Genomic DNA, 24997 nt, shown 5'->3' on the forward strand with positions numbered 1-24997 from the left:
ATTTGCTGGCATATTGAGTGCAGTACTTTCACAGCATCATCTTTTAGGATTTGAAATAGTTCAACTGGAATTCCATCACCTCCACTAGCTTTGTTCGTAGTGATGCTTTCTAAGGCCCACTTGACTTCATATTCCAGGATGTCTGGCTCTAGGTGACTGTTCATATCATTGTGATGATCTGGGTCATGAAGATCTTTTTTGTATAGTTCTGTTGTGTATTCTTGCCACCTCTTCTTAATATCTTCTGCTTCTGTTAGGTCCATACCATTTCTGTCCTTTATTGAGCCCATCTTTGCATGAAATGTTCCCCTGGTATCCCTAATTTTTTTGAACAGGTCTCTAGTCTTTCCAATTCTATTGTTTTCCTCTATTTCTTTGCACTGAGGAAGGCTTTCTTACCTCTCCTTGCTATTCCTTGAAACTCTGTATTCAAATGGGTATATCTTTCCTTTTCTCCTTTGCTTTTCACTTCTCTTCTTTTCTCAGCTATTTGTAAGGCCACCTCAGACACCCATTTTGCCTTTTTGCATTTCTTTTTCTGCGGGATGGTCTTGATCCCTGTCTCCCGTAAAATGTCACAAACCACCATCCATAGTTCTTCAGATACTCTGTCTATCAGATCTAATCCCTTGAATCTATTTCTCACTTCCACTGTATAAGGGTAATGGTTTTGACTTAGGTCATACCTGAATGGTCTAGTGGTTTTCCCTACTTTCTTCAACTTAAGTATGAATTTGGCTATACGGAATTCATGATCTAAGCCACAGTCAGCTCCTGGTCTTGTTTTTGCTGACTGTATAGAGCTTCTCCATCTTTGGCTGCAAAGAATATAATCAATCTGATTTCAGTGTTGACCATATAGTGATGTCCATGTGTAGAGTCTTCTCTTATGTTGGAAGAGGGTGTGTGCTATGACCAGTACATTCTCTTGGCAAAACTCCACTAGCCTTTGCCTTGCTTCATTCCATATTCCAAGGCCAAATTTGCCTGTTACTCCAGGTGTTTCTTGACTTCCTACTTTTGCATTCCAGTCCCCTATAATGAAAAGGCATCTTTTTTGGGTGCTAGTTCTAGAAAATCTTGTAGGTCTTCATAGAACTGTTCAACTTCAGCTTCTTCAGCATTACTGGTCAGGGTATAGACTTGGATTACTGTGATATTGAATGGTTTGCCTTGGAAACAAACAGAGACCATTCTGTTGTTTTTGAGATTGCATCCAAGTACTGCATTTCGGACTCTTTTGTTGACTACGATGGCCACTCCATTTCTTCTAAGGGATTATTGCCCACAGTCATAGATATAATGGTCATCTGAGTTAAATTCACCCATTCTGGTCCATTTTAGTTTGCTGATTCCTAACTGTTCATTAGATTAGTCAATCTAATCACACGGACCACAGCCCTAACTCAATGAAACTAAGCCATGCTCTGTGGGGCCACCCAAGATGGGCGGGTCATGGTAGAGAGGTCTGATAGAATGTGGCCCACTGGAGAAGAGAATGGCAAACCACTTCAGTATTCTTGCCTTGAGAACCCCATAAACAGTATGAAAAGGCAAAATGATAGGATACTGAAAGAGGAACTCCCCAGGTCAGTAGGTGCCCAGTATGCTACTGGAGATCAGTGGAGAAATAACTCCAGAAAGAATGAAGGAATGGAGCCAAAGCAAAAACAATACCCAGCTGTGGATGTGACTGCTGATGGAAGCAAGATCCAATGCTGTAAAGAGCAATATTGCATAGGAACCTAGAATGTTAGGTCCATGAATCAAGGCATATTGGAAGTGGTCAAACAAGAGATGGCAAGAGTGAACATTGACATTCTAGGAATCAGTGAACTAAAATGGACTGGAATGTGTGAATTTAACTCAGATGACCATTATATCTACTACTGTGGGCAGGAATCCCTTAGAAGAAATGGAGTAGCCATCATGGTTGACAAAAGAGTCCAAAATGCAGTATTTGGATGCAATCTCAAAAACGACAGAATGATCTCTGTTTGTTTCCAAGGCAAACCATTCAATATCACAGTAATCCAAGTCTATGCCCCAACCAGTAACGCCGAAGAAGCTGAAGTTGAATGGTTCTATGAAGACCTACAAGACCTTTTAAAACTAACACCCCAAAAAGATGTCTTTTTCATTATAGGGGACTGGAATGCAAAAGTAGGAAGTCAAGAAACACCTGGAGTAACAGGCAAATTTGGCCTTGGAATACAGAATGAAGCAGGGCAAAGGCTAATAGAATTTTGCCAAGAGAATGCACTGGTCATAGCAAACACCCTCTTCCAACAACACAAGAGAAGACTCTACACATGGACATCACCAGATGGTCAACACCGAAATCAGATTGATTATATTCTTTGCAGCCAAAGATGGAGAAGCTCTATACAGTCAGCAAAAACAAGACCAGGAGCTGACTATGGCTCAGATCATGAACTCCTTATTGCCAAATGCAGACTTAAATTGAAGAAAGTAGGGAAAACCACTAGACCATTCAGGTATGACCTAAATCAAATCCCTTATGATTATACAGTGGAAGTGAGAAATAGATTTAAGGGACTAGATCTGATAGATAGAGTACCTGATGAACTATGGATGGAGGTTCGTGACATTGTACAGGAGACAGGGATCAAGACCATCCCCATGGAAAAGAAATGCAAAAAAGCAAAATGGCTGTCTGGGGAGGCCTTACAAATAGCTGTGAAAAGAAGAGAAGCCAAAAGCAAAGGAGAAAAGGAAAGATATAAGCATCTGAATGCAGAGTTCCAAAGTATAGTAAGGAGAGATAAGAAAGCCTTCCTCAGTAATCAATGCAAAGAAATAGAGGAAAACAACAGAATGGGAAAGATTAGAGATCTCTTCAAAAAAATTAGAGATACCAAGGGAACATTTCATGCAAAGATGGGCTCAATAAAGGACAGAAATGGTATGGACCTAACAGAAGTGGAAGATATTAAGAAGAGGTGGCAAGAATACACAGAAGAACTGTACAAAAAAGATCTTCAGGACCAAGATAATCAGGATGGTGTGATCACTCAACTAGAGCCAGACATCCTGGAATATGAAGTCAAGTGGGCTTTAGAAAGCATCACTACGAACAAAGCTAGTGGAGGTGATGGAATTCCAGTTGAGCTATTTCAAATCCTAAAAGATGATGCTGTGAAAGTGCTGCACTGAATATGCTAGCAAATTTGGAAAACTCAGCAGTGGCCACAGGACTGGAAAAGGTCAGTTTTCATTCCAATCCCAAAGGAAGGCAATGCCAAAGAATGCTCAAACTACTGCACAATTGCACTCATCTCACACGCTAGTAAAGTAATGCTCAAAATTCTCCAAGCCAGGCTTCAGCAGTATGTGAACCGTGAACTTCCTGATGTTCAAGCTGGTTTTAGAAAAGGCAGAGGAACCAGAAATCAGATTGCCAACATCCACTGGATCATTGAGAAAGCAAGAGAGTTCCAGAAAAACATCTGTTTCTGCTTTACTGATTATGCCAAAGCCTTTGACTGTGTGGATCACAATAAACTGTGGAAAATTCTGAAAGAGATGGGAATACCAGATCTTCTGACCTGCCTCTTGAGAAACCTATATGCAGGTCAGGAAGCAACAGTTAGAACTGGACATGGAACAACTGACTGGTTCCAAATAGGAAAAGGAGTTCGTCAAAGCTGTATATTGTCACCCTGCTTATTTAGCTTATATGCAGAGTACATCATGAGAAACGCTGGGCTGGAAGAAGCACAAGCTGGAATCAAGATTGCTGGGAGAAATATCAATAACCTCAGATATGCAGATGACACCACCCTTAGGGCAGAAAGTGAAGAGGAACTAAAAAGCCTCTTGATGAAAGTGAAAGTGGAGAGTTAAAAAGTTGGCTTAAAGCTCAACACTCAGAAAATGAAGATCATGGCATCCGGTCTCATCACTTCATGGGAAATAAATGGGGAAACAGTAGAAAGTGTCAGACTTTATTTTTGGGGGGCTCCAAAATCACTGCAGATGGTGATTGTGGCAATGAAATTAAAAGACACTTACTCTTTGGAAGGAAAGTTATGACCAACCTAGATAGCATATTCAAAAGCAGAGACATTACTTTGCCAGTAAAGGTCCATCTAGTCAAGGCTATGATTTTTCCAGTAGTCATGTATGGATGTGAGAGTTGGACTGTGAAAAAAGCTGAGCTCTGAAAAATTGATGCTTTTGAACTGTGGTGTTGGAGAAGACTTTTGCGAGTCCCTTGGACTGCAAGGAGATCCAACCAGTCCATTCTAAAGGAGATCAGTCCTGGGTGTTCTTTGGAAGGAATGATGCTAAAGCTGAAACTCCAGTACTTTGGCCACCTCATGTGAAGAGTTGACTCATAGGAAAAGACTCTGATGCTGGGAGGGATTGGGGGCAGGAGGAGAAGGGGACGACAGAGGATGAGATGACTGGATGGCATCACCGACTCAATGGACGTGAGTTTAAGTGAACTCTGGGAGTTGGTGATGGACAGGGAGGCCTGGCGTGCTGCAGTTCATGGGATCGCAAAGAGTCTGACACGACTGAACGACTGAACTGAACTGAAGTGTTCATGTTCACTCTTGCCATCTCCTGTTTGACCACTTCCAATTTGCCTTGATTCATGGACCTAGCATTCCAGGTTCCTATGCAATATTGCTCTTTACAGCATCGGACTTTACTTCCATCACCAGTCACATCCGCAACTGGGTGTTGTTTTTGCCTTGGTTCCTTCTCTTCATTCTTTCTGGAGTTATTTCTCTGCTGATCTCCAGTAGCATACTGGGCACCTACCAACCTGGGAAGTTCATCTTTCAATGTCCTATATTTTTGCCTTTTCATGCTGTTCATGGGGTTCTCAAGGCAAGAATACTGAAGTGGTTTGCCATTCCCTTCTCCACTACATACTGACATAAACACACTAAAATACTTATAATCACACACAATCCTCCTCAACACGCACATACACAGTCACATTCACACATGTACACACACCTATCAGATGTACGTACACATGCACACGTGATCTGTGCTCTGATAGGAACTCCACACAAATGTCCAGCCCTGATGGTCCTCACGCCTTCCTTGGCTTCAGTGAGGCCACATCTTCACTCAAGGCTTGAGCAGGGTTGGGGAGGAGTTTGAGCCCGAGTGAACCGCGCAATGGTTCTACCTGTGACTTTCCATTTCCCCTCGGGTAAGACCTGGGCTGTGGGTAGACATCAGGGCCCAGTGGAGCAGCAGAGGCAGGCACACAGTGAGCCTCCCCCTGGTTCTGCGCCTTCCCCTTATCAACACATGGCCTCCATAAGTCACCACCCTCTCTGTGCCTCTATCTCGCCGTCTGCCAAACAGGATGGTAAAAGCACCTGTTCGCAGAGCTTGGAATCTTCTCAGGGCTTATGCCTGATTCCCTATAGTACCTGGTGCTTGGTGAAGTGCATCCCATCCGAGTCTCTGCCTTGCTCCTGCTGCAGGCCCACACGAGCTTGGTGGCAGCAACCAGAGGTGGTATATGGAGACCAGCCCACAGCTGTGGTCCCCTGCTTCCTTTTCCAGATGGCCACAGTGTCCCGGCTGCTGGAAGCTGCAGAGCATGTGCAGGCTGCCCTCCTGCTGGGGAGACTGCCCGGGGGCCTTCCGGCCATGGTGACCACTCCCTCCATCTCTGTGTACACAAACAGGTAATCTGCTGTACTGTGGGTGACCCAAAAAGCTCATCCCCTGACCTGGTTCACTCCACATCCACATCCCAAGACCCTGGGACAGGCAGAGCCCAGGAGACCCACCTGGTGGGATGCAGGGTGGTGAGTGATGGGACCTAGAAGTGGGAAGGGCTTTTCACTGAGAGAAGGGCCCCATACTGGGTGTTTGTACAGCATGAGAAGGGGGGTGGGAAGTGCCACTGGGTGGCCAGTGTCAGAGCCACCCATGTGTCTTCAGAGACGGGTCTTATTGAACTGTGCAGGGAAGGGGGCTGAATGAGGGGGACCAACCCACTTTTAACCTCACTCAGAGTGTGTCTGGCAAGCCCGCTGCTCCATGGACTATGGGACTTCCAGACACTCTGGCCTTAGGTGTTTCTCCGAGGAGTGCCAGCCTCCTTTCACTGAGCCCTCCTCCAGCACCTAGGGATGACCTGCCACTTCCATGCCACCCCCTGACAATCGGGGGCTGGACGACGCTGCAGGCACTGCTGGGACCCTCGGCACTGAGCACCCCGCCTTGGTTCCTCTGCCACAGTGGCCCTGGACCCCAGGGGCAGTTTCCCAAAGCAGCACTGTGATCATGACTGGGATCTGAAACCAGGTCCCCAGTCTACTCAGATGGGACGAGGTCAATGGCCAGTAAAGATGGTCTTATGGGAGGTCAAGTAGGTTGGAAAGATAGGTCTGGAGAAGTGTCTATATCCAAGCTCATTTACTCATTGAACAAAATATGTATTGACCACCATCACATGCCAGGCACTGCTCTATGCACTGGGGTGCCACAGGAGAGAAAGCAGGCCAAAGCCCTGTCCATGTGGGGCCACCTGCCCAGCCTTGAGGCATCACCTGCCTTTTATGCTGCTCCCACTGATGCAAACACAGAACCATCTGAGTAAGGCAGGGGTCCCTAACCTCCAGGGTCTAATGCCTGATGATCTGAGGTGGAGCCGATGTAATAATAATACAAATAAAGTGCACAATAAGTATAATGTGCTTGAATCATCCTCAAGCCATCCCCCTACCTGCTCCTTGGAAAATTCGGCTCCCATGAAACTGGTCCCTGGTGACAGAACTTTGGGGACTGCTGATCTAAGGGGATCACGAAAGAAGCTCTGATGCCAAAGCTAGTCCCCATGCGGTGCTAGAGCGGGCAGATCCTCCTCTGACACTGACCTTCTCCTCTCTCTCCCGGCACCTCTGCTCTCCCCTTGTGGACAGAATACAGCCCTGGAGTTGGCGAGGCTCCTCCGTACATGTTGCTGCCGCCAGCTCTGCGACCTTCACCCTGCCCACTGCCCCCTCCCTTGGCTCCATGGAGGACTATCGGGAGCCTGTGGACATAAGGGTAACAATAGAAAGAACACCCTTGGAAACAGCCCTTTACAGTTTGCAAAGCACCTGCACATATGCTTGCCCATTCGTGTTGCTAACAGCTCTATAAATTAATCAAGCCCATTTTACAGGTGAGTTCAGTGACTTGCCAAAGGTGACCAGCAAAGCGGCAGGGCTGGGATTCAGACTCAGGCCTTCTGACTCCCCAGACCATTCTTTCCACTGTATTGTGGAATTTCTCCAGCAGCCCTGGTTTAATTAGTCCTTGGAAATGAAGCTCCTCAGACTCCATTCCATAAGTAGGTAATAATAAACTCAGGGCTTTTTCCTTCCCAAATTAGGGCACATCTGACACTCGGCTCCTTGAGCCTCCAAGAAGCAGACAAACATCTTTCTCTTAGAGACCTTGCACCTTTGCTATAAGAAAGTGTCACACTGTTCATAGTCCAGTAACTGCTCAGCTGTAGCAAGTGTGGTCAGGTCTCTAGGCCCTGATTTCTGAGGTCAGAGCCCTGAAGGTCACACACACACACACACACACACACCAGGAAAGACAGCAGCAGCTAAAGACAGGGCCCTTCCATTCACCCCACAGCACAAGGGCCTCCTGTCCACCCGTCTGGGGAAACCTTTTCCTTCACACAGGGGCCTGGTTACCTTCTGGCCCTTGGGCGCCTTGGCTCTCTGTTCTTGGTTTCAGATGATGAGCTTCCCCAAGAGCCCCTTTCCAGCCCGAGGTCACTTCGATGTCAGTGGAACTGTGGGTGGCCTCTCTCTGACCAGTCCTAGTGGACAGCTCATCCCTGTGAAGAATCTGTCAGAGTATATCGAGGTAGGCTTTGGGTGTGCTCAGAAGTCAGGTGGCACTTCTGTCTTCTTTTTCAACTTGGTTGGGTCCAAAAGTTGGCTGGTTATGAAAAAAAATGACTAAAGAAGAGAATCACTGGGAATCACCTGGCGGTCCAGTAGTTAGGACTCCACAATTCCACTGCCGAGGGCCCAGGTTCAATCCCTGGTCAGAGAACTAAGATCCCATAAGCTGCATGCTGCTGCTACTGCTAAGTCGCTTCAGTCGTGTCCGACTCTGTGCGACCCCACAGACGGCAGCCCACCAGGCTTCCCCGTCCCTGGGGTTCTCCAGGCAAGAACACTGGAGTGGGTTGCCATTTCCTTCTCCAGTGCATGAAAGTGAAAAGTGAAAGTGAAGTCGCTCAGTTGAGTCCAACTCTTCGCAACCCCATGGATTGCAGCCTACCAGGCTCCTCCGTCCATGGGATTTTCCAGGCAAGAGTACTGGAGTGGGTTCCCATTGCCTTCTCCGAATCCCCTTCATAGCCCGTCGGAAAATTTGCTAAATATCTGACGGGTGCTCACAGTTTCATTGGTCTGATCTTTGGCACAGAGAAGAGAAAGGACAGAAGAACCCCTACCGGCTTGTGTAACAGCTACTGGGGCTCAGCAGATAGCGCCTTTGGGACATGCTGAGGAGCAGCCTCTCCGGAGTCCCTCAATTGTGCCCCCTGCCTCCCGCCTGTTCGCGGGAGGTTCGAGGAAACAAGAAACGAGAGATTGTAAAGGTCCCTCCAGCCGGAGAAGGCAATGGCACCCCACTCCAGTACTCTTGCTTGGAAAACCCCATGGATGGAGGAGCCTGGTAGGCTGCAGTTCATGGGGTCTCAAAGAGTCGGACACGACTGCGCGACTTCACTTCCACTTTTCACTTTCATGCGTTGGAGAAGGAAATGGCAACCCACTCCAGTGTTCTTGCCTGGAGAATCCCAGGGACAGGGGAGCCTGTTGGGCTGCCGTCTATGGGGTCGCACAGAGTCGGACACGACTGAAGTGACTTAGCAGCAGCAGTAGCAGCTCCAGCCATAGGAGAGAGGACCTCTTACCTTAACCGGAGGTCTTCTGGAATCTGAGACTGGGCCGCGTGAGCTTTCTGCTGAGTTCGTTTTTCGCTGTCCCGGTTTCCAGCACGATGGGCCTTCCCCTGCGCTGGTTTCTTCGCCTTCCGCTTCTAGCGCGGGAGCTTTGCTGAGTTGGGCTCCTGCTGTGCTTGGCCTCTTCCGCGCAGAGGTTGTTTCAGCCAGGTTAAATCCGAGTCAAGGCACCATAGATGTCACGCGAGTGTATGTTCCTCGGTTCTTTGTCTCGTCACGACAAAGATTTGGAGCAACGGACATTAAAGCTCTTGGCGCCTCACAGCTCTTGGGTCTTGGACAAACCGTGCTACAGCTCTTAGGCAAATCAGTGTTACAGGTCCATTTTATTTAGAAGATAGCAAGAGAGAGAGAGAGAGTGAGTGAGAGAGAGAGAGAGAGAGTAAGAGAAAGAGCACATGCACGCGGGAGAGAAAGAGTCTGTGATAAGCTGCATAGTGTGGGCAAAAAAAGAAAGAAAGAGAAAAGAAAAAAGAAGAGAATCAAGAGAAATTATCCTCACCCTGCTATAAGCATTGCAAGCATTGTAGTTTAACATAAAACTATGTATTTTATACAGTTTAACATAAAACTATATATTATTTGGTTATATATATGCTGTGATAAAGAATGTTCAAACAACTGGTTCAACCCCTGGTCAGGGAACTAGATCCCATATGTCACAACTAAGATCCAGCTCAATCAAATAAATACATATTTAAAAAAAGACAAAGGATGGAGGGAATTCTCTGGTGGTCCAGTGGTTAGGACTTGGTGCTTTCACTACTGTGGTCCCAGATTCAACCTTTGTGGTGCAGTCAAAAAAATTTGTTTAATTAAATAAATAAATAGTGGGTGGAAGGCATCAGTTAATCTAAAGAGCTGATTAAATGGAGAGTGGTTATGGGAAGTCCTAATGTAAGAATAAAAGCAGAGGAATACCAGTAACTAATTGAGTGCTGCTGTATATGTGATGCTTGGCTAAGGATTTTGTACATAATAACAGTTCTAATCCTCTCAGTGAGGGCTTCCCTGGTGGCTCAGAGGCTAAGAATCTGCCGGCAATTCAGGAGACTGCCTGTAATACAGGAGGACCGGGTTTGATCTCCAGTGCAGGGGACATGGGTTTGATCCCTGGTCTGGGAAGATCCCACATGCCATGAAGCAGCTCAGCCTGTGTGCCGCTGCTGAGCCTGTGCTCTGGAGCCTAGAGCCAAGCTTCTGCACTTTCCATGCAGGTGCACAGCTTGAGGAGCAGGGGCTGAATAAAGGCCCCCAAGATATCCTCATCCTCATCCCTGAGCTGTGAATACGTCACCTGACATGGCAAAATGGGACTCCGCAGATGTGATTTAAGTTAAAGATCCTGAAATAGATGATTCTGGATCACCTGGGTGGGCCCAGTGTCATTGAGAGGTCCTTCTAAGCGGCAGGCGGGTGGAGGTGGGGAGGTAGTTTGATGACAGAAGCAAGAGGTTGGGTGATGCAAGGAGGGGTCCGTGAGCCAAGAACTGCAGGCACTTCCAGAAGCTGGAAAAGGCAAAGAAGTGGGTTCTCCCCCTGGAGCCCCGAGAAGGAATCAGGTCTGACAACTGTAGCCCCATGTGACTGATTTTGGGGCTTCTGGCCTCCAGGGCTGTAAGAGAAAAAACGTGTGCTGTTTTAAGCCACAAAGTTTGTGGTCATTTGTCATAGAAGCCTCAGGAAACTAAAGAAAAGAGCAGAGCACAGGTTGGATTTCAGCTCCCCAGGGGCTCACCCTGATATTCACCGGCATTCCTGTCCTGGCACACCCTTGATGTGACTGTTTCTGATGACAGATCCTGCTGCCTCGGCTTTCAGAGACACACGGTGAGCCAACCGTGCTGAACCTGAGCAGACCTGAAGCTCTGCGGGTGAACCTGACGTCAGGCAGCGCGGCTTTGGGGATCCAGCTGCACTGGAGACCTGACGCCCCACTCACGCTCAGCCTGGGTTACGGCTACCACCCCAATGAGACCAGCTACGATGCCCAGGCTCACCTCCCGCCCACAGCTGCTTCAGGTAGTCCCACCACCCAAGGCGGCTTCTTGAGTTGCTTCCTGGGGGTGTGACCAGCTTAAAACTTGAGAATCAGAGCCATAGAGAAAAACAAAGAAAAAGAGTTTTACACTTGCTACATTCAGTACTTATTTTTGTTGGTGGTATTATTATCAGGCAATATACTAGGTGAACAATTAACTATATGTCCTGAAGGAGCTGACAAACACTCACAGAACTGAGCTCATTGCAGTCCTCATGACAGCCCTTGGGATGAGGATGACTGAAATGTTTACTTTTCAGATAAAAACAGAGAGGTTAAGTAACTGGTCCAAAGTCACACAGCCAAGGAGGAGCAAAGTCAGAATTTGTGCCCTCAGCAGTCTGACTTGGCAGCCTGCTCGGCACACTGAGCTGGGTGTGCCTCCTCTCCTATACTCCTGGGACATCGGGGAGACCATCAGTGTCTGCTTCCCTGCCCAGGCACCTGGTGCTCCCCTCCTATCACATTAGACCCAGTTTCCACGAGGCTTCAGGCTGACCTGGACACCCCCACCCCCCGTACCCACTGCTTCCTGCAGATGAGCTCTCCATGTGGATCCTGAGCCCAGAGGACCTGCATTTTGGAGAAGGCGTCTACTATCTGACTATTATCCTCAAGTCTGACCTGGAGCCAGCTCCAGGCAGGGACCTCACAGTCGGCATCACCACCTTCCTGTTCCATTGTGTTTTCTGGGATGAGGTCCAGGGCACTTGGGACAGCTCTGGGTGCCAGGTAAGGAGGGGGAAGTAAAGAAGATGGTAGAGCTGAGAGTCAAACCCAGGTCTGTCTCCAGAGCATAAGCTTTAAGCAACATGAGGCACTGCTTCTCCAGAGCCTAGCCCAGGCTCCCAGAGCCCTGGAGGCAGGTGGTTCTGTTAATAGCAATCACACCCTTGTCTCAGGGCAGCTTATCTCTGCCTCCGAGGAGCCAAGGCCTGTGACAGTGTCCTGGCAGCAGACATTGGTTTGAGGCCATCAGAAGCCATCTCTGGGGTATCAGTGTCCCCCTTCCTTCTTCCATGCCTTTGCGCATGCAGTTCTTTCCCCCAGAATGCCCTTTTTCCCTACCCTGTCTGGAAAACTTCCATTCCCACTTCGATCTTCCAATCCAAAGCCATCTTCTTGGGGCGGGGGAGGGGGGGGAGGGGCAGAGCGGAGCAGATGTCTGCAGTTTCCCTCTGCTGGACTTCCATACCCTCCCCAGGAACAACCTCCACGTCTAGTCGAAATTTATCACACACCCGTCCCTATCCCCTAGATCATATTCCTTCTTTCATTCATTCTACACATGTTCACCAGGTTCCAGGCCAACTGGTAGGGATACAATGATGAGTCAAACCAGTGAGCACTCAGTCTAGTAGAGGACATAGATGAGACGCAAATGGTGCATATGTCCAATGATAGCAGTCACAAGTAGTTTAAGAGGCCAGGTCCCAGCAGACCCACAAAAGGGGACTCAGAACCAAGCTCCTTTGGGATTTGTTTCTGCTTCCTCTTTGGCTTCCTTGTCAAATCCTGCCTGGCTTCCAGCTGCCACACATGGCAGTTCCCCAAAGTACCAAGAAGAGACAAGGGCTCATTGAGATGTCCAAGAGACGGCGTGTTTCCCACACTTGCAGCATAAGTCTTTGTACCTTGTGAATGAGACCTGAGTGTGTTGCCACCTTTGAGAGTCCTCACTATAAGTGACTTGTCTGATCTCCACGATGCTGACACAGAATGCCCATTGAAGACTGCCTTCTGAGGCCTGAGGCTCAGAATAGGATGGTGTAGGGGCTGGCCTCAAGGAGTCTGCCATTGGACAGACTTGGGTCCAATCCCACGTCATCAGTACTTGCAAGATGACTTTGGACAGGCCCCCTACCTCCCTCAACTTTCCCATCTGAAAATGGGGATAAGGGATGGCTGCCACTTTCCACAGGGGGGGATCTAGACCAGGTTAGAAGTATAAAGTACTCAGTGTGGCACCTGGTGCATAGTAGGTGCTCCACAGATGAAAGTGACTGCTGTGGCAGACACTCTGGGTTGAGAGCATGAGGACAGACTAAGGGAGGACCACTTAGCTAAATGTAAGTTACTGGGAAGTTCCTAGCTTCTGGGTGGAGTCATGGGGTCCAGGTGCTTACATGTGTTTAAGAATATACAGATACTAATGCACACACACACACGTGGGGCATACAAAAGTCATGTGGGAATGTGCCATATTACCAAAATTACATTAACCTAATATTGTGAACCTGATGGTCATTACAGAAATAGATGTTGATACAGATGAATACTGATACAGAGCCATCTGAAATAGGAAACAGCAACCCACTCCAGTATTCTTGCCTGGGAAGTCCCATGAATGGTAGGAGCCTGGCAGGCTACAGTCTATGGGGTCACAAAGAGTCAGACATGACTGAGTGAATGCGCGCACAGAGAGAGAGAGAGAGCCATAAATAATTAAATGGGGGAAAAATAAATAAATAGATCACCAATTTTGGATGGAAAAATCACCACCGTCTATTCTCTAAATAACTAAAGAAAGCTCCAAATCTGTGAACTGCAGACCTTATCAGTGGAGTAAAGGCAGAATTATTGCAAGGGGTTTGAGAACTATATTCTTCTTTACATATTTTCTCAAAGGATACTAAAGGTGCAGCGTCTGTCATGGGGGAATCTCATGAAGAGTTTCTGGTTTTTTCCAGATTAGCTTCTGGTTTTCAAAAGGGCTGTCATGCTGGAAAAGAGTAGGAAAGCCACTGCCCTCCAAGTCTTTGTGAAAACCCAGGAAAGTAAAACGTTAGGCATGGATCAGGTGTGGCCCCTGGATGCCTAGTGCTGAGAGGGTCTTGTCAGGGGCACTTGCTTGGGGTTCTTCTCCGAACCAGCCCCCCCCCTCCTGGGTGTGCCAAGGGTTTGCGTAAGACCCCAGCTGATGCAAAACACTGATCAGGATTGGGAAACAGTGAGCAAACACAGATGTGAGACCCATGTGAACTCTGTCAATAAAACAGTTGACGCCATAGCTGTCAGAGGGGTCAGCCTCGCCAGGAGGTGTGTTAAGGGTGAAAGATAAGAATGATCTGCTGAGGTACATTTGGGCTGCCACAGGTTCTTCCTCACCAGGTGTTGAGCAAAGAACTTTCCACATGTCAGTATTTTCTGTTGTCTCCTACCTTACCACCTCATGGTGGGCCCTGGAATGAAAAAGTAGTGCTGGGTTGTGGGCCTGAATGAAATCTACACCCTCCAAATAGCCCTGGGTGGACTGCAAGCTAAGGAAGGCCATAGCCTGCAAGGGAAGGCTTGCCACTAAGTGCACGAAATGAATTAAGAGCCAGATAGAGTGCCCTCCCCTGCCTCATTCCTGTCTCTCTCTCCCCTAGCCTCAGTCCCCGTACCACAAGGACCCCGAGCCCAAGCTCCATCTACATGCCCCATTTCCCCCTGTTTTGCCACAGGAAATGGCAACCCACTCCAGTATTCTTGCCTGGAAAATTCCATGGACAGAGGAGCCTTGTAGGCTACAGTCCACGGGGTCGAAAAGAGTTGAACACGACTGAGCGACTTCACTTCTTTGCCACTCAGCAATAGAAAAGAATTCTCTAAATTTTACCCACTTTGGACCAATTGCTGAGAACCAGCTTAGAATGTGAATATTTGTCCTTCCTGTTTTCTTTCCATGGTTCCCCTGATCTCTGGTGTTTCTCTCTTCAGTGTAAGATAACCTGCTGTCTCAGTTTGCCTGGGACTCAGGGGGCTCCCAGGATCTAAGACTTTCAGTTTGAGAAGCAGAGAGGTCCCTGGCAAACTGAGATGAGTTGGTCACCCTGAATGTTTTCTCAGCACCTTGCCTGGCCTGGAAGCAGCACCCCACAAATACTTGACTGGTGAGGGAGCACCAGCTGGGAGAGAGTACTGGAAAGGATGCACACCAAGCACGTGGCAGTGACTGCTTCTGGAGGTTGGGGGACAGAGGGCATTTTGGCTTTACCCTTAACACTTCCTATCCAAAAAGGCGAAGCAGATTGGCAAGATGGGCATGGTCATTCAGTAAGAATGACAGGTGCAAAAATGCTTATTACAGACATGTGTAAGTGTTAAGTCGCTCAGTCATGCTTCACTCTGTGTGACCTCATGGGCTGTAGTCTGCCAGGCTCCTCTGTCCCTGGAATTCTCCAGGCCAGAACACTGGAGTGGGTAACTATTCCCTTTGTCAAGGGATCTTCCCAACCCAGGGACAACCTGGGTCTCGGGCATTGCAAGCAGATTCTTTACCATCTGAGCCACCAGGTGAGCCCACTACAAGACATAATTCACTATATTAAAAAAATTAATGTTTCATTAAATAAAAAAGCCCAAAGAGAATCCTGAAGCTGGCCTTCAGCAGTCTCCCACCCCTCCCCAGGACAGGGTCCACCCCTTACTGCTCTCCTCCCATGGGTGGGGAAGATATACTTCCTGAGTCCTTTCACCAGAGCCTCTTTGGGGTTGCAGGTGGGGCCGCGGACCACCCTCTCGCAGACCCACTGCCTCTGCAACCATCTCACCTTCTTTGGGAGCACACTCCTGGTGATGCCCAACGCCGTGGATGTCCGCCAGACTGCTGAGCTCTTTGCCACCTTTGCGGACAACCCTGTGGTTGTGACCACCGTGAGCTGCCTCTGCGTGGCCTACCTCCTGGTGCTGATCTGGGCGAGGAGGAAGGATGCTCAGGATCAAGCCAAGGTGAGGTGGCACGATACACGGAAACAGCAGGGGGCGAGCAGTCCCCTTGCAGGAGCTCCAAAGAATGGAGCCCTGGTGGGGGGCCGAGGGGCCAGCTGCAAGTCCAAGCCTTGACCCCTGGAGTCATCTCCGGTAAGCTGGCCTCTCAGCCTCTTTACCTGTAAAATGTTCTTGTTTATCAAATTATCAGGAGGATCATAAAACTGACCACTTATTGAGGATCGACTGTGTACCAGGTACTATTCCCACTTAATGCCCACAACAGCACCAAGGGGGAGGATGCTGATGTTGAGAGTCCCCTAGACCACCCTCAAATTCAGTGATTTGCTAGGAGGACACACAGGACTTTAAATAGCTATTATCCTCATGGTTCCAGTTTACTACAGTGAAAAAGCACAGATTAAAATCAGAAAAAGGAAGGGTTCAAGAGATATCAGGCAAGAGATTCTAACTGTCCTCTCCCATTGGAGCCCTACAGACAGATGAATTCTTCTAGCAATGATGTGCAACAGCACATGTGACATATTGCCCACTAGGAAGCTCCCCAAACCTTGGTTTTACTAGGGGTCAGTCTCTTAAGTATGGCACCTGCATGACTGCCGTTAGTCTCTAGCATCCACTGCCCCTCATCCCTGCCCAGGTCAGACTGACAGAGTGTGGCCCAAAGCTCTCACCACAGATCACACTGCTAGCACATAATGCCTAGGGTGGCCCGAGGCCCCGGATAGTCAGACATCCTGATTATGCAGGATATTTCAAGAACTTAGAGGTTATCTTCCAGGAGCTTGCCAAAACCAGTCCTTTCTTTGGAATGTGTAGGGTAATTATCTAGTCCAAAGCCACCTCCAAGGAGCCAGAATTCAAACTCAGATCTGCCTGACGATAAGTCAGGTCTGAGGGTAAAAACAAGATCAAACAATAACCAATTGTGACAACAAAGTTCTGATTCTTTTTCTGATACATGCATCACATCTGACCCATAGGAGCCTTCAATACACACTCAGGAGTGAGTGAGCACATAAATGAATCTTTATGCACTGAACCTTTCAACATTGCCTCCCCTCCCTACATACAGCAACACCTCTCAGGATATGAATGGTATGAAACCTAAAAAGATAATAGTTGCCCAATTTATACTGTTGTCTTTGATTTGCCCAAGGGGTTTAACACTAATATTTTAAGTCTCTCAGCTGTAGGTTGGTTTCTGGGGAGCAGACCCTCAGATGGAGTTGAATATGCAGGGTGTTTATCAAGAAGTGCTTGGGATCAGCCCCGGGGCAGGGAAGGAAGAAGGTAGGACGGGCAGGGGGAGAAGTCAAGTTGGGATGCAGCCTACTGATAGTTGATTGACCCCTTGAGGAGCTCTGGAATTGTCCTGAACTACGCTGAGAAGCCCAGGTCTTGATCTTTGGCAATGAACCAATCTGTCCTTAGATATCGGGTTCCCTGGGAGGTGCATGACTTTGACAGAGATGACTTGCATCCCTGACAATATCATCTCGGCAACTGAGAAAACAGCCCTCCACTGACAGTAGATCTGGGGAGCTCACCACTGCCCAGCCCTCTGTAGCCTCTGACCAACTCCAGCTATTTATTTTTTGCTAAAACAACATTCATTTTTAAAAAATTTCCTTAGAGGCACAATCTGGTTACCAATGTTATGAGAAATCATTTATGAACAGAGTTTGTATTTATCAGCTCAAACATCAAACATTCTCAGCTTAATACCAAGTTCATCTCCAATTTGACTACTTTGGGTCATATTTAATAATGAATATATATTTTTTTATTTTAAAAGTTTTTGTTTTTATAAAGTAATTAGCCTCCAATTAAAATAAATAAATTTAAATTAAAAAAATAAAATAAAAGTTTTGGTTTTCACTTGAAACCCTGCTTTTATAAAGAACAGTTCTTATCTGATGCAATGAATCAATAGCAGACATAAGTGTGCTTCCCCCCCTTTAACTGTCATGAACGCCCAACTCACTCCCGGCTACGTGTGTGGTGGATGACCCCACAATGCCATCCTTCTGCCCAGGTAAAGGTCACGGCGCTGGAGGACAACGACCCCTTGGCTCAGTACCACTACCTGGTGACAATCTACACTGGACACCGGAGGGGGGCAGCCACCTCCTCAAAGGTACTTGACTCACCAGACCCCTTGGTCAGTTAGCATGTACCACCCAGCAAAGCGCTGGCCAGTCGGTTGTTGAGTTACTTTAGCACACTGGATTTTGCTGTGGGTTTTTTTTTAACTTCTGCTTTTTTTAGAGAAAAGTATCTTTTTGCTAGACAAAAATAATACCCTAAGCCCCAATATTTAAAAAGATAAAGGAGGAGTGGATTAAGGGAGATCTGGGGTCTGATGCTGCTTCCCTGGTGGCTCAGTTGGTAAAGAATCTGCCTGCCAATGTAGTAGATGCAAGAGATGTGGGTTCAGTCCCTGGGCTGGGAAGATCCCCTGGAGAAGGAAATGGCAACCCATTCCAGCATTCTTGCTTGGGAAATCCCATGGACAAAGGAGCCTGGCAGGCTACAGTCCATGGGGTTTCAAGAGTCGGACACTACTTACAGACTAAGCTACCACCATCACTGTACCCACTGGTCTTCTCATTTAACCCTACTAAAGGATAATTCAAACAGCTAGTTACCTGCACTCAAATGTGCTCACATATGCAGAACAGTCAGTAGACTGCTACCAATGAATAAAGGGGAAAAAAGAATTTTTAAGAGAAAGAGGACAAAAGAAAAAAAGAAACAACGGCAATCATTTGAAAAAAAAACCTCAGATTACATTTTTGAGGAACACAGATTAGCTGGCATCCAGCTAAGAGGTGAGGCTGTCCTTGAAAGGCTGACTAAAGGTAGTGAAGCCATGATTTCATTTGTTTACGGATTCTCCAAAATCCCTAAAAGTTTAGTTGTGGAGCACACAGCAGGTTGTTTCTGTCATGTCTCAGCATCCTTAGTTAAGTCTGGCCTGCGTCATGGCCTTCATCAGAATGTACCATCCCTCACAGCAGCCTCCAGGCTTCCTTTACTGAAACTGTGCTCCTTGGAACATAGTTTGAGAACCACGGATACTGTGTGTACTGTGCTAAAGAAAGCTCTTTTGATTTGGGGTTTTTAAAAAACTATTATTTATTTGGCTGCACCAGGTCTTAGTCGTAGCTTGCAGGCTCTTCCATCTTTATTGCAGCATGAAAACTCTTAGTTGCGGCATCCAAGACCTAGTTCCCTGACTAGGGATGGAACCCCTTGCATTGGGAGCTCCGAGTCTTAGCCACCGAATCACCAGGGAAGTCCCTCCATTGTTTTTTTAAAAATGATATTAGGCTCCATGAGAGCATGGCATGTGTCCATTTACTTTTTACTTTTTTAGTCTTATTTAAATCTTAATTTTTACTTGTGTATACATTTATTTTTATTTGAATTAAATAAATTTTTAAAAATTGCTGCACCTCAGTGCCTCAATCAGCTATCTAATGCACAGTAAGTACTCAGTAACTATGTGCTGAATAATTGCAGGAATCACTTTCATCCATCTAATGAAACACCCACCCCATTTCTGTTTGATATGAGGAACTGACCTTCCTAGGAATGAAAGAGTGAAAGTGTGTGATCCACAGGCCATTTCATGGCTCCCCATTTCACTTTTCAATTGATACTTCTTAGTTGAGTTCTTCTGGCATAGTGGTTCTCAAATGGTTGGCCCCCAGGGATGGCTGGTAATTTCGGAAGTCATTCTGGTTGTCACAATTTAGGAGAGGAAGAGATGCTGCTGGCACCTAGTGAGTGGAGGCCAAGGATGATGCTAAACATCCAACAGCACACAGGAAAGCCCCAGAGCAAGGAATTGCGTGACCAAGAATGTCTACAGGGGAGACTCTGCTTTAGAAGCTGACTCTGAAACAAGGATTCAAGCACAAGTAGTTCATTTGAGAGGGGATTCGAGGGCACCCCAGAGTGGAGTGGGAAGCCAGGCAGGGAAGGGAAGGAACGAAGAACTCATAATCAAGCCCACCACCCCTGTGGGCAACTGTAGCCCAATCCCACTGGGGAACTCCGGAAAGCAGTGAAGAACGTGGGCCTCAGAGTTATCCCAGCAGAGGACTGAGGGAACTGGGCTGTTTATCTACCAACCCCACAAGTCATCGGGGGAACACAGCTTGCAGGGGCCATTAATTCTCTGCCAGCTTTCACCTGCTGCTCTGACAGCCAAGAAACCCCCAGAGCAAGAGACACAGCAGCTGGCAGTGGGACAGCCTCACCACTGTGGTGAGGCTGAGGGACGGATATCAGTGGGGCATAGTGATACCTGCTGTAGTTGTTTTGGGCTCAGGTAATCAGGCATGGCCACCAGCAGCACCTGCAGGGCTTCAGAAAACTACAGATTCCTGTGCCCAGTATTCTTGGTAGATCTGGATGGGGCCCGAGAATATGTATTTTCAAAGTAATGGGCAGTCATTCATTCCTGCCTCAATACTGGGAACTCTGGGAGCCCTGAAAATATAGTCGTTAGGGAGAAAAACCAGTTCTTGCCCTACGGCCCTTTCAAATAAACAGACGGGAAGTCTGAAAAGTTCATCAGGAAGCATTTTATGAGTACGGCTCATCTCAAAGATGTGCATACAGATAGTGTCACCTCAAATTTTCATACAGCTGAAAAATAACTCAGGCAGGCCCACGGTGGGACGAGAGGAGGAGAAAGGGCAAGCTCCGTTGGGTTTCATTGGTTTTCAGACACCTCCAGTGAAACACGGGGCTCAGTTACCATGCAGAGTTGGCCACTCCTGGCCTCTGGGTTTCAGGTGACTGTCACCCTATATGGCCTGGATGGAGAGAGTGAGCCCCACCACCTGTTGGACCCCGATATCCCGGTTTTTGAGCGAGGGGGAGTGGATGTCTTCTTGCTCTCCACCCTGTTTCCCCTGGGGGAGCTGAGGAGCCTGCGACTGTGGCATGACAACTCAGGGGATCAGCCATCTTGGTGAGTCAGGGGTGGGCAAATCACAGGGACCTACTAAGTGACAGGTCCAAGGCTGGGCACTGTGCATATGCTGCCTTGCTGATCCTCATGAGCCTCTCTAAGAAAACAGAATGGATCCCTATTTCACAGATGAGGAAACCAAGGATCAGAGAGGCCCACCAGTCCACAGGCCACACACAATGCTCGGTCTCTCATTTAGCTCTCAGTTTCTGCATCTATAAAATGGGGATAGATGCCTACTCTAATGACAAACCCTGCCCAATATGAGGAGAGTAGATGAGACACTGGCTGATTCTCCAGGAGAAGATGTGAGAACGGCTCCACTGCAGAGCACTAAGCTAATTCCTCCCATGCTTTCCTCACTGGATGCTCACTGACCCTCCGGGACAAGTGCTGTTATTATTCTTGTTTTATAAGTGGGTGAATGCTGGGGTCCTGCCCCGGCTGATCCAGGGTATTCAAAGCGGGGACGGTGTCGGCGACCTATTTATTTAAATATTTTATCAAAGATATAAAGAGTAATAGGATGAGGATAGCTCAGTAGGAAAATTCAGTGGAGAAAAGAGGCTGAGTGGCTTGGTTTACGCGGGAGACCAATAAAACTTCAAGACAAGAAGTTTGCACCACTTACGTAGGCCACAGGCGTCCTTCCGTTCTCCCGAAGGAGAGGAGACACTGAGGCCTCCCCGGTCAGATCTTAGAAGCCCAGGCATAATTAGTAAGCACGGTGGGTTCCGCGCTCCAGATGGAGATTCAGCCAGAGTGAGAGAGAGAGCGACATGGGGAGACCAGTATTTCGAGAAACTGATCCCAATTCTTTATTTTCCATGGTCTACTTTTATACACTGAGATGTTATACAAAAGTCACGCGGGGTCAGCAGTCCTGACTTTTATCAAAGTCAGGTGCTTCATACAAATGTATACAGAGGTCTTAGGGGTGTTACATCATCTTCTGGCCAGGGGGGCCTGCTGACAATTTACGACCCTCTCCTTGTGACAGCGGTCAGTCAACCAGGACACTTATTTCTCCAGGGGTGATTATTCTCAAAACAGATGCCACCCAAATAAAGTTACATTCCTACAGGGTGAGGGTATAGTGGGTTTTAGTTACGGAAAGAATTTACTTAGCCTAAGGTCTAACGTGATTAATATCAAAGGTTAATACTTATTTCTTCTATATATTCATTAATGTGTGTAAGGGCAGGGGATGTGGAGACTTAGCAACAAACATTGGCTCAACAAATGAAAAACCCTTCACCAATACAATTTCTAATCAGCCCATTATATTTATACTAATAGTTTTCTAACTTTTCTAAGGAACCTGTTTTTAGAAGGTTTAAAGCATCTCGTGCCTCTCACGGTTGGGAGGCTGTGAGCAATCACATGTGGCCGGACAAGCCTGTCAGGCAGGCTAGAGAACCTTCAGAGGAGTTTGTAGGTTAAAACACTCTTATCACGCCCAGGAATTATTATTAACTGGAGCTCTAGGTTAACTCCTTCTCCGAAAGAGGTGGTGGGGGACAGCCCCCCGTAAAGTCAGAGATGTAGGTGAGAGCACAAAGTAGTAAAGTAGGCAGGCTCTGGTTATGGGGGTAGATGCTCGAGGAGTTCCAGGGGGACTCCTGAGGCTCGATCCCGCCTTTGCGTATGTCGAGCCTCCTTCCTCATGACCTTTGTCACGGGCGGAGTACCTCACTCTGGCCCCCAACAGGTGAATCTAAACTTGGGAAAGATTAACTGACTTGCCCAAGGTCACACAACTGGCAAGCTCAGAGCCAAGAGTCCTCCCCTTCCTGGCTTACTGCACTCCCCATTTTGCCTGAGACCCAGATGAGTGGCCTCCAGCCTGAACACTCGCCGGTGGCTGGCAGCTTTCAGAAAACACAGCATTTCGACCAGTGTCCTTAACTCATCTACAGGATTAAGACCCTCAGCTGAGGGTTGGTTCCTAGGATGCAGACTCTGAGATGAAGTTGAATATGGAGGCTGTTTACCTAAGGGATGCCTGGGATTAGCCCCTGGACAGGGAGAGAAGCAAGCAGGATGGGCAGAAGAGCTTTGATGCAGCCCAAAGACAGATCAGCTGACCACACAGGGAGCTTTGGAGCTGTGCTGAGTTGGGTTGAGATGCCCAGGTCTTGATCACACCCAGGTGCCTCACCCAATGGGCACTGGATGTCAGCCACCTCAGGAGGGTGTATGACCTCAACAGATGTGGCTCTTACATGCCTGATGGGGACTATCCTCCATGAAAGGAGAAAATGCATGTCAAGAGCTTCTTAGCATAATCCCCACTGTGCAGTAAATGCTCAATAAAGAGTGCCTACAGGGCTTCCCTGGAGGCTCAGTGGTAAAGAATCCTCTTGTCAATGTAGGAGACAGGGGTTTGATCCCTGATCTGGGAAGATCCCACATGCCTCAGAGCAACTAAGCCCATGCACCACAACTTTTGAGCCTGAGCTCCAGAGCCCTGGAGCCACAACAACGGAAGGCCAGGCGCCCTGGAACCCATGCTCCACAACAAGAGAAGCCACCGCAATGAGAAGCCCACCTACTGCAACCAAGAGTAGCCCCCACTCGCTGCAACTAGAGAAAAGCCCACACAGCAACAAAGACCCAGCACAGCCAAAACTAAAATAAAGTTATTTTTAAATAAATAAAACATAAAATTAGATAGTTTAAAAAAAAAAAAAAGAGTGCCTATTGATATCATTAGTCTCATTTCCCTGTAAGGCAACAGAGAAAACAGCTGCTGCTGAATCTGACCTCCCAGCAGAGGCAAGATGACTTCATTTCTTCCCTGGGCCTCAAAGATCTAAATCAGATTTGATGATCACCACAGAGCCCTGAGTCCCAGATGGAGGGCAGGCCCATTCTCTGGATGGAGGCCCAGGGGTGGACCGGGTTTGTGTGCTCAAGCTTGCACCTCCCTAGACACACAGTCCAAACAATTCCACTTTCCTTGCTTGTATCAGGATGGTGACCCTGGGCTTGCTGCCCTACATGAGGCTGCACAGTTTCAGAATGCACGCTCTTGCAGCATACCTGTGAAAACTTGGCAGCCTCCAAGCTGGTGGTCTACACTAGCTGAATTCCCCACATGAAACCAAATTCACCCACTGATTGGGGCATTTTGATCAAGGCACTAACGGCAATGAAGAAAAATACAAAGTCTCTTTTTAGGAGTTCTCGTTCTTGGGCTCAGGTCTGCAATATATTAACATTATCTTCAAGGGGTCCAAAGACATCTCATCTGCCTAACATTATCCTCAAAAGTGTGGGTCCCCTCCAGGTATGTAAGCCGGGTGCTGGTGCATGACCTGGCAATGGACCGGAAGTGGTACTTCCTCTGCAACTCATGGCTATCCATCGATGTCGGAGACTGTGTCCTTGACAAGGTATTTCCAGTGGCCACAGAGGAGGACAGGAAACAATTCAGGTACTGTTCTTTTTCCTTTAAAGCAAATGCTCTTTTGTCATTTCACCTCTAGAGGAGTTGCATCATAGTTCAGTCTCAGCCAAACAAAAGCATGTTTCAGCTTGCAGGTCTGGGTAGCTCTGAATGTGTGATATTAATGACTAATCGGTTTTTCTTGATGTGATAGAAGGGCCCTGGAGGGACACGGACCCTTCGAGACAGAATTATCTTCAGGTGGTGATAACAGTTATAGAACAGTTATCCAAATTTCCTTACGCATAAAGTAACTTGCCTGAGGTCACACAGTAGGTAAGAGGGCTCCAACCACTCTGTCCAGAGTCCCCATCACTAATTCTAAATGATGCTACTATGATGCTGTATTTCTTCTATAACAGAAAAAAAAACAAAAAACAAAAAAAAAACAGGTGAAGAATTTTAGAAACAAATCCTCCATCTCAGTCCAGGATTGCTCCAAAGAGCCCAGGCTTCTCCCCTATTCCTGTCTCCCTAATGCCTGTCACTCTCCCCTGGTCTGTCCACAGCCACCTGTTTTTCATGAAGACCTCCACAGGCTTTCAGGATGGCCACATTTGGTACTCCATCTTCAGCAGCTCAGCTTGGAGCAACTTCACACGTGTCCAGAGGGTGTCCTGCTGCTTCTCACTGCTCCTCTGCACCATGCTGACCAGCATCATGTTCTGGGGTGTCCCCAAGGACCCAGCTGAGCAAAAGATGGACTTGGGTAACTCCCACTCTCCAGGCATGGAGATCAGGGCTACTGGCAGTAGACATGAGCTGTCACTGCCCAGAAATGCCATGCAATTCCAGAGGCCCCAAGACTACTCTGAAGTT

At 47.6% G+C, this 24997-nt stretch overlaps 1 protein-coding gene across 1 annotated transcript in view; it reads left to right on the forward strand.

The window, feature by feature from the left end:
* LOC102267266 (polycystin-1-like protein 2) overlaps positions 1 to 24997 on the forward strand; it is a 107220-nt gene that overhangs the window by 50264 nt on the left and 31959 nt on the right. The window contains exons 19-28 of the mRNA XM_005907887.2: positions 5560 to 5684; positions 6927 to 7053; positions 7741 to 7872; positions 10783 to 11005; positions 11563 to 11756; positions 15507 to 15737; positions 17776 to 17877; positions 20549 to 20727; positions 24020 to 24166; positions 24688 to 24887. Of these exons, the coding sequence (XP_005907949.2) occupies positions 5560 to 5684; positions 6927 to 7053; positions 7741 to 7872; positions 10783 to 11005; positions 11563 to 11756; positions 15507 to 15737; positions 17776 to 17877; positions 20549 to 20727; positions 24020 to 24166; positions 24688 to 24887 (1660 nt within the window). The remainder of the gene's footprint in view (positions 1 to 5559; positions 5685 to 6926; positions 7054 to 7740; positions 7873 to 10782; positions 11006 to 11562; positions 11757 to 15506; positions 15738 to 17775; positions 17878 to 20548; positions 20728 to 24019; positions 24167 to 24687; positions 24888 to 24997) is intronic.

The sequence above is a fragment of the Bos mutus genome, chromosome 18 (assembly GCF_027580195.1).
Source record: "Bos mutus isolate GX-2022 chromosome 18, NWIPB_WYAK_1.1, whole genome shotgun sequence".
In the NCBI taxonomy this organism is placed as follows: domain Eukaryota; kingdom Metazoa; phylum Chordata; class Mammalia; order Artiodactyla; family Bovidae; genus Bos; species Bos mutus.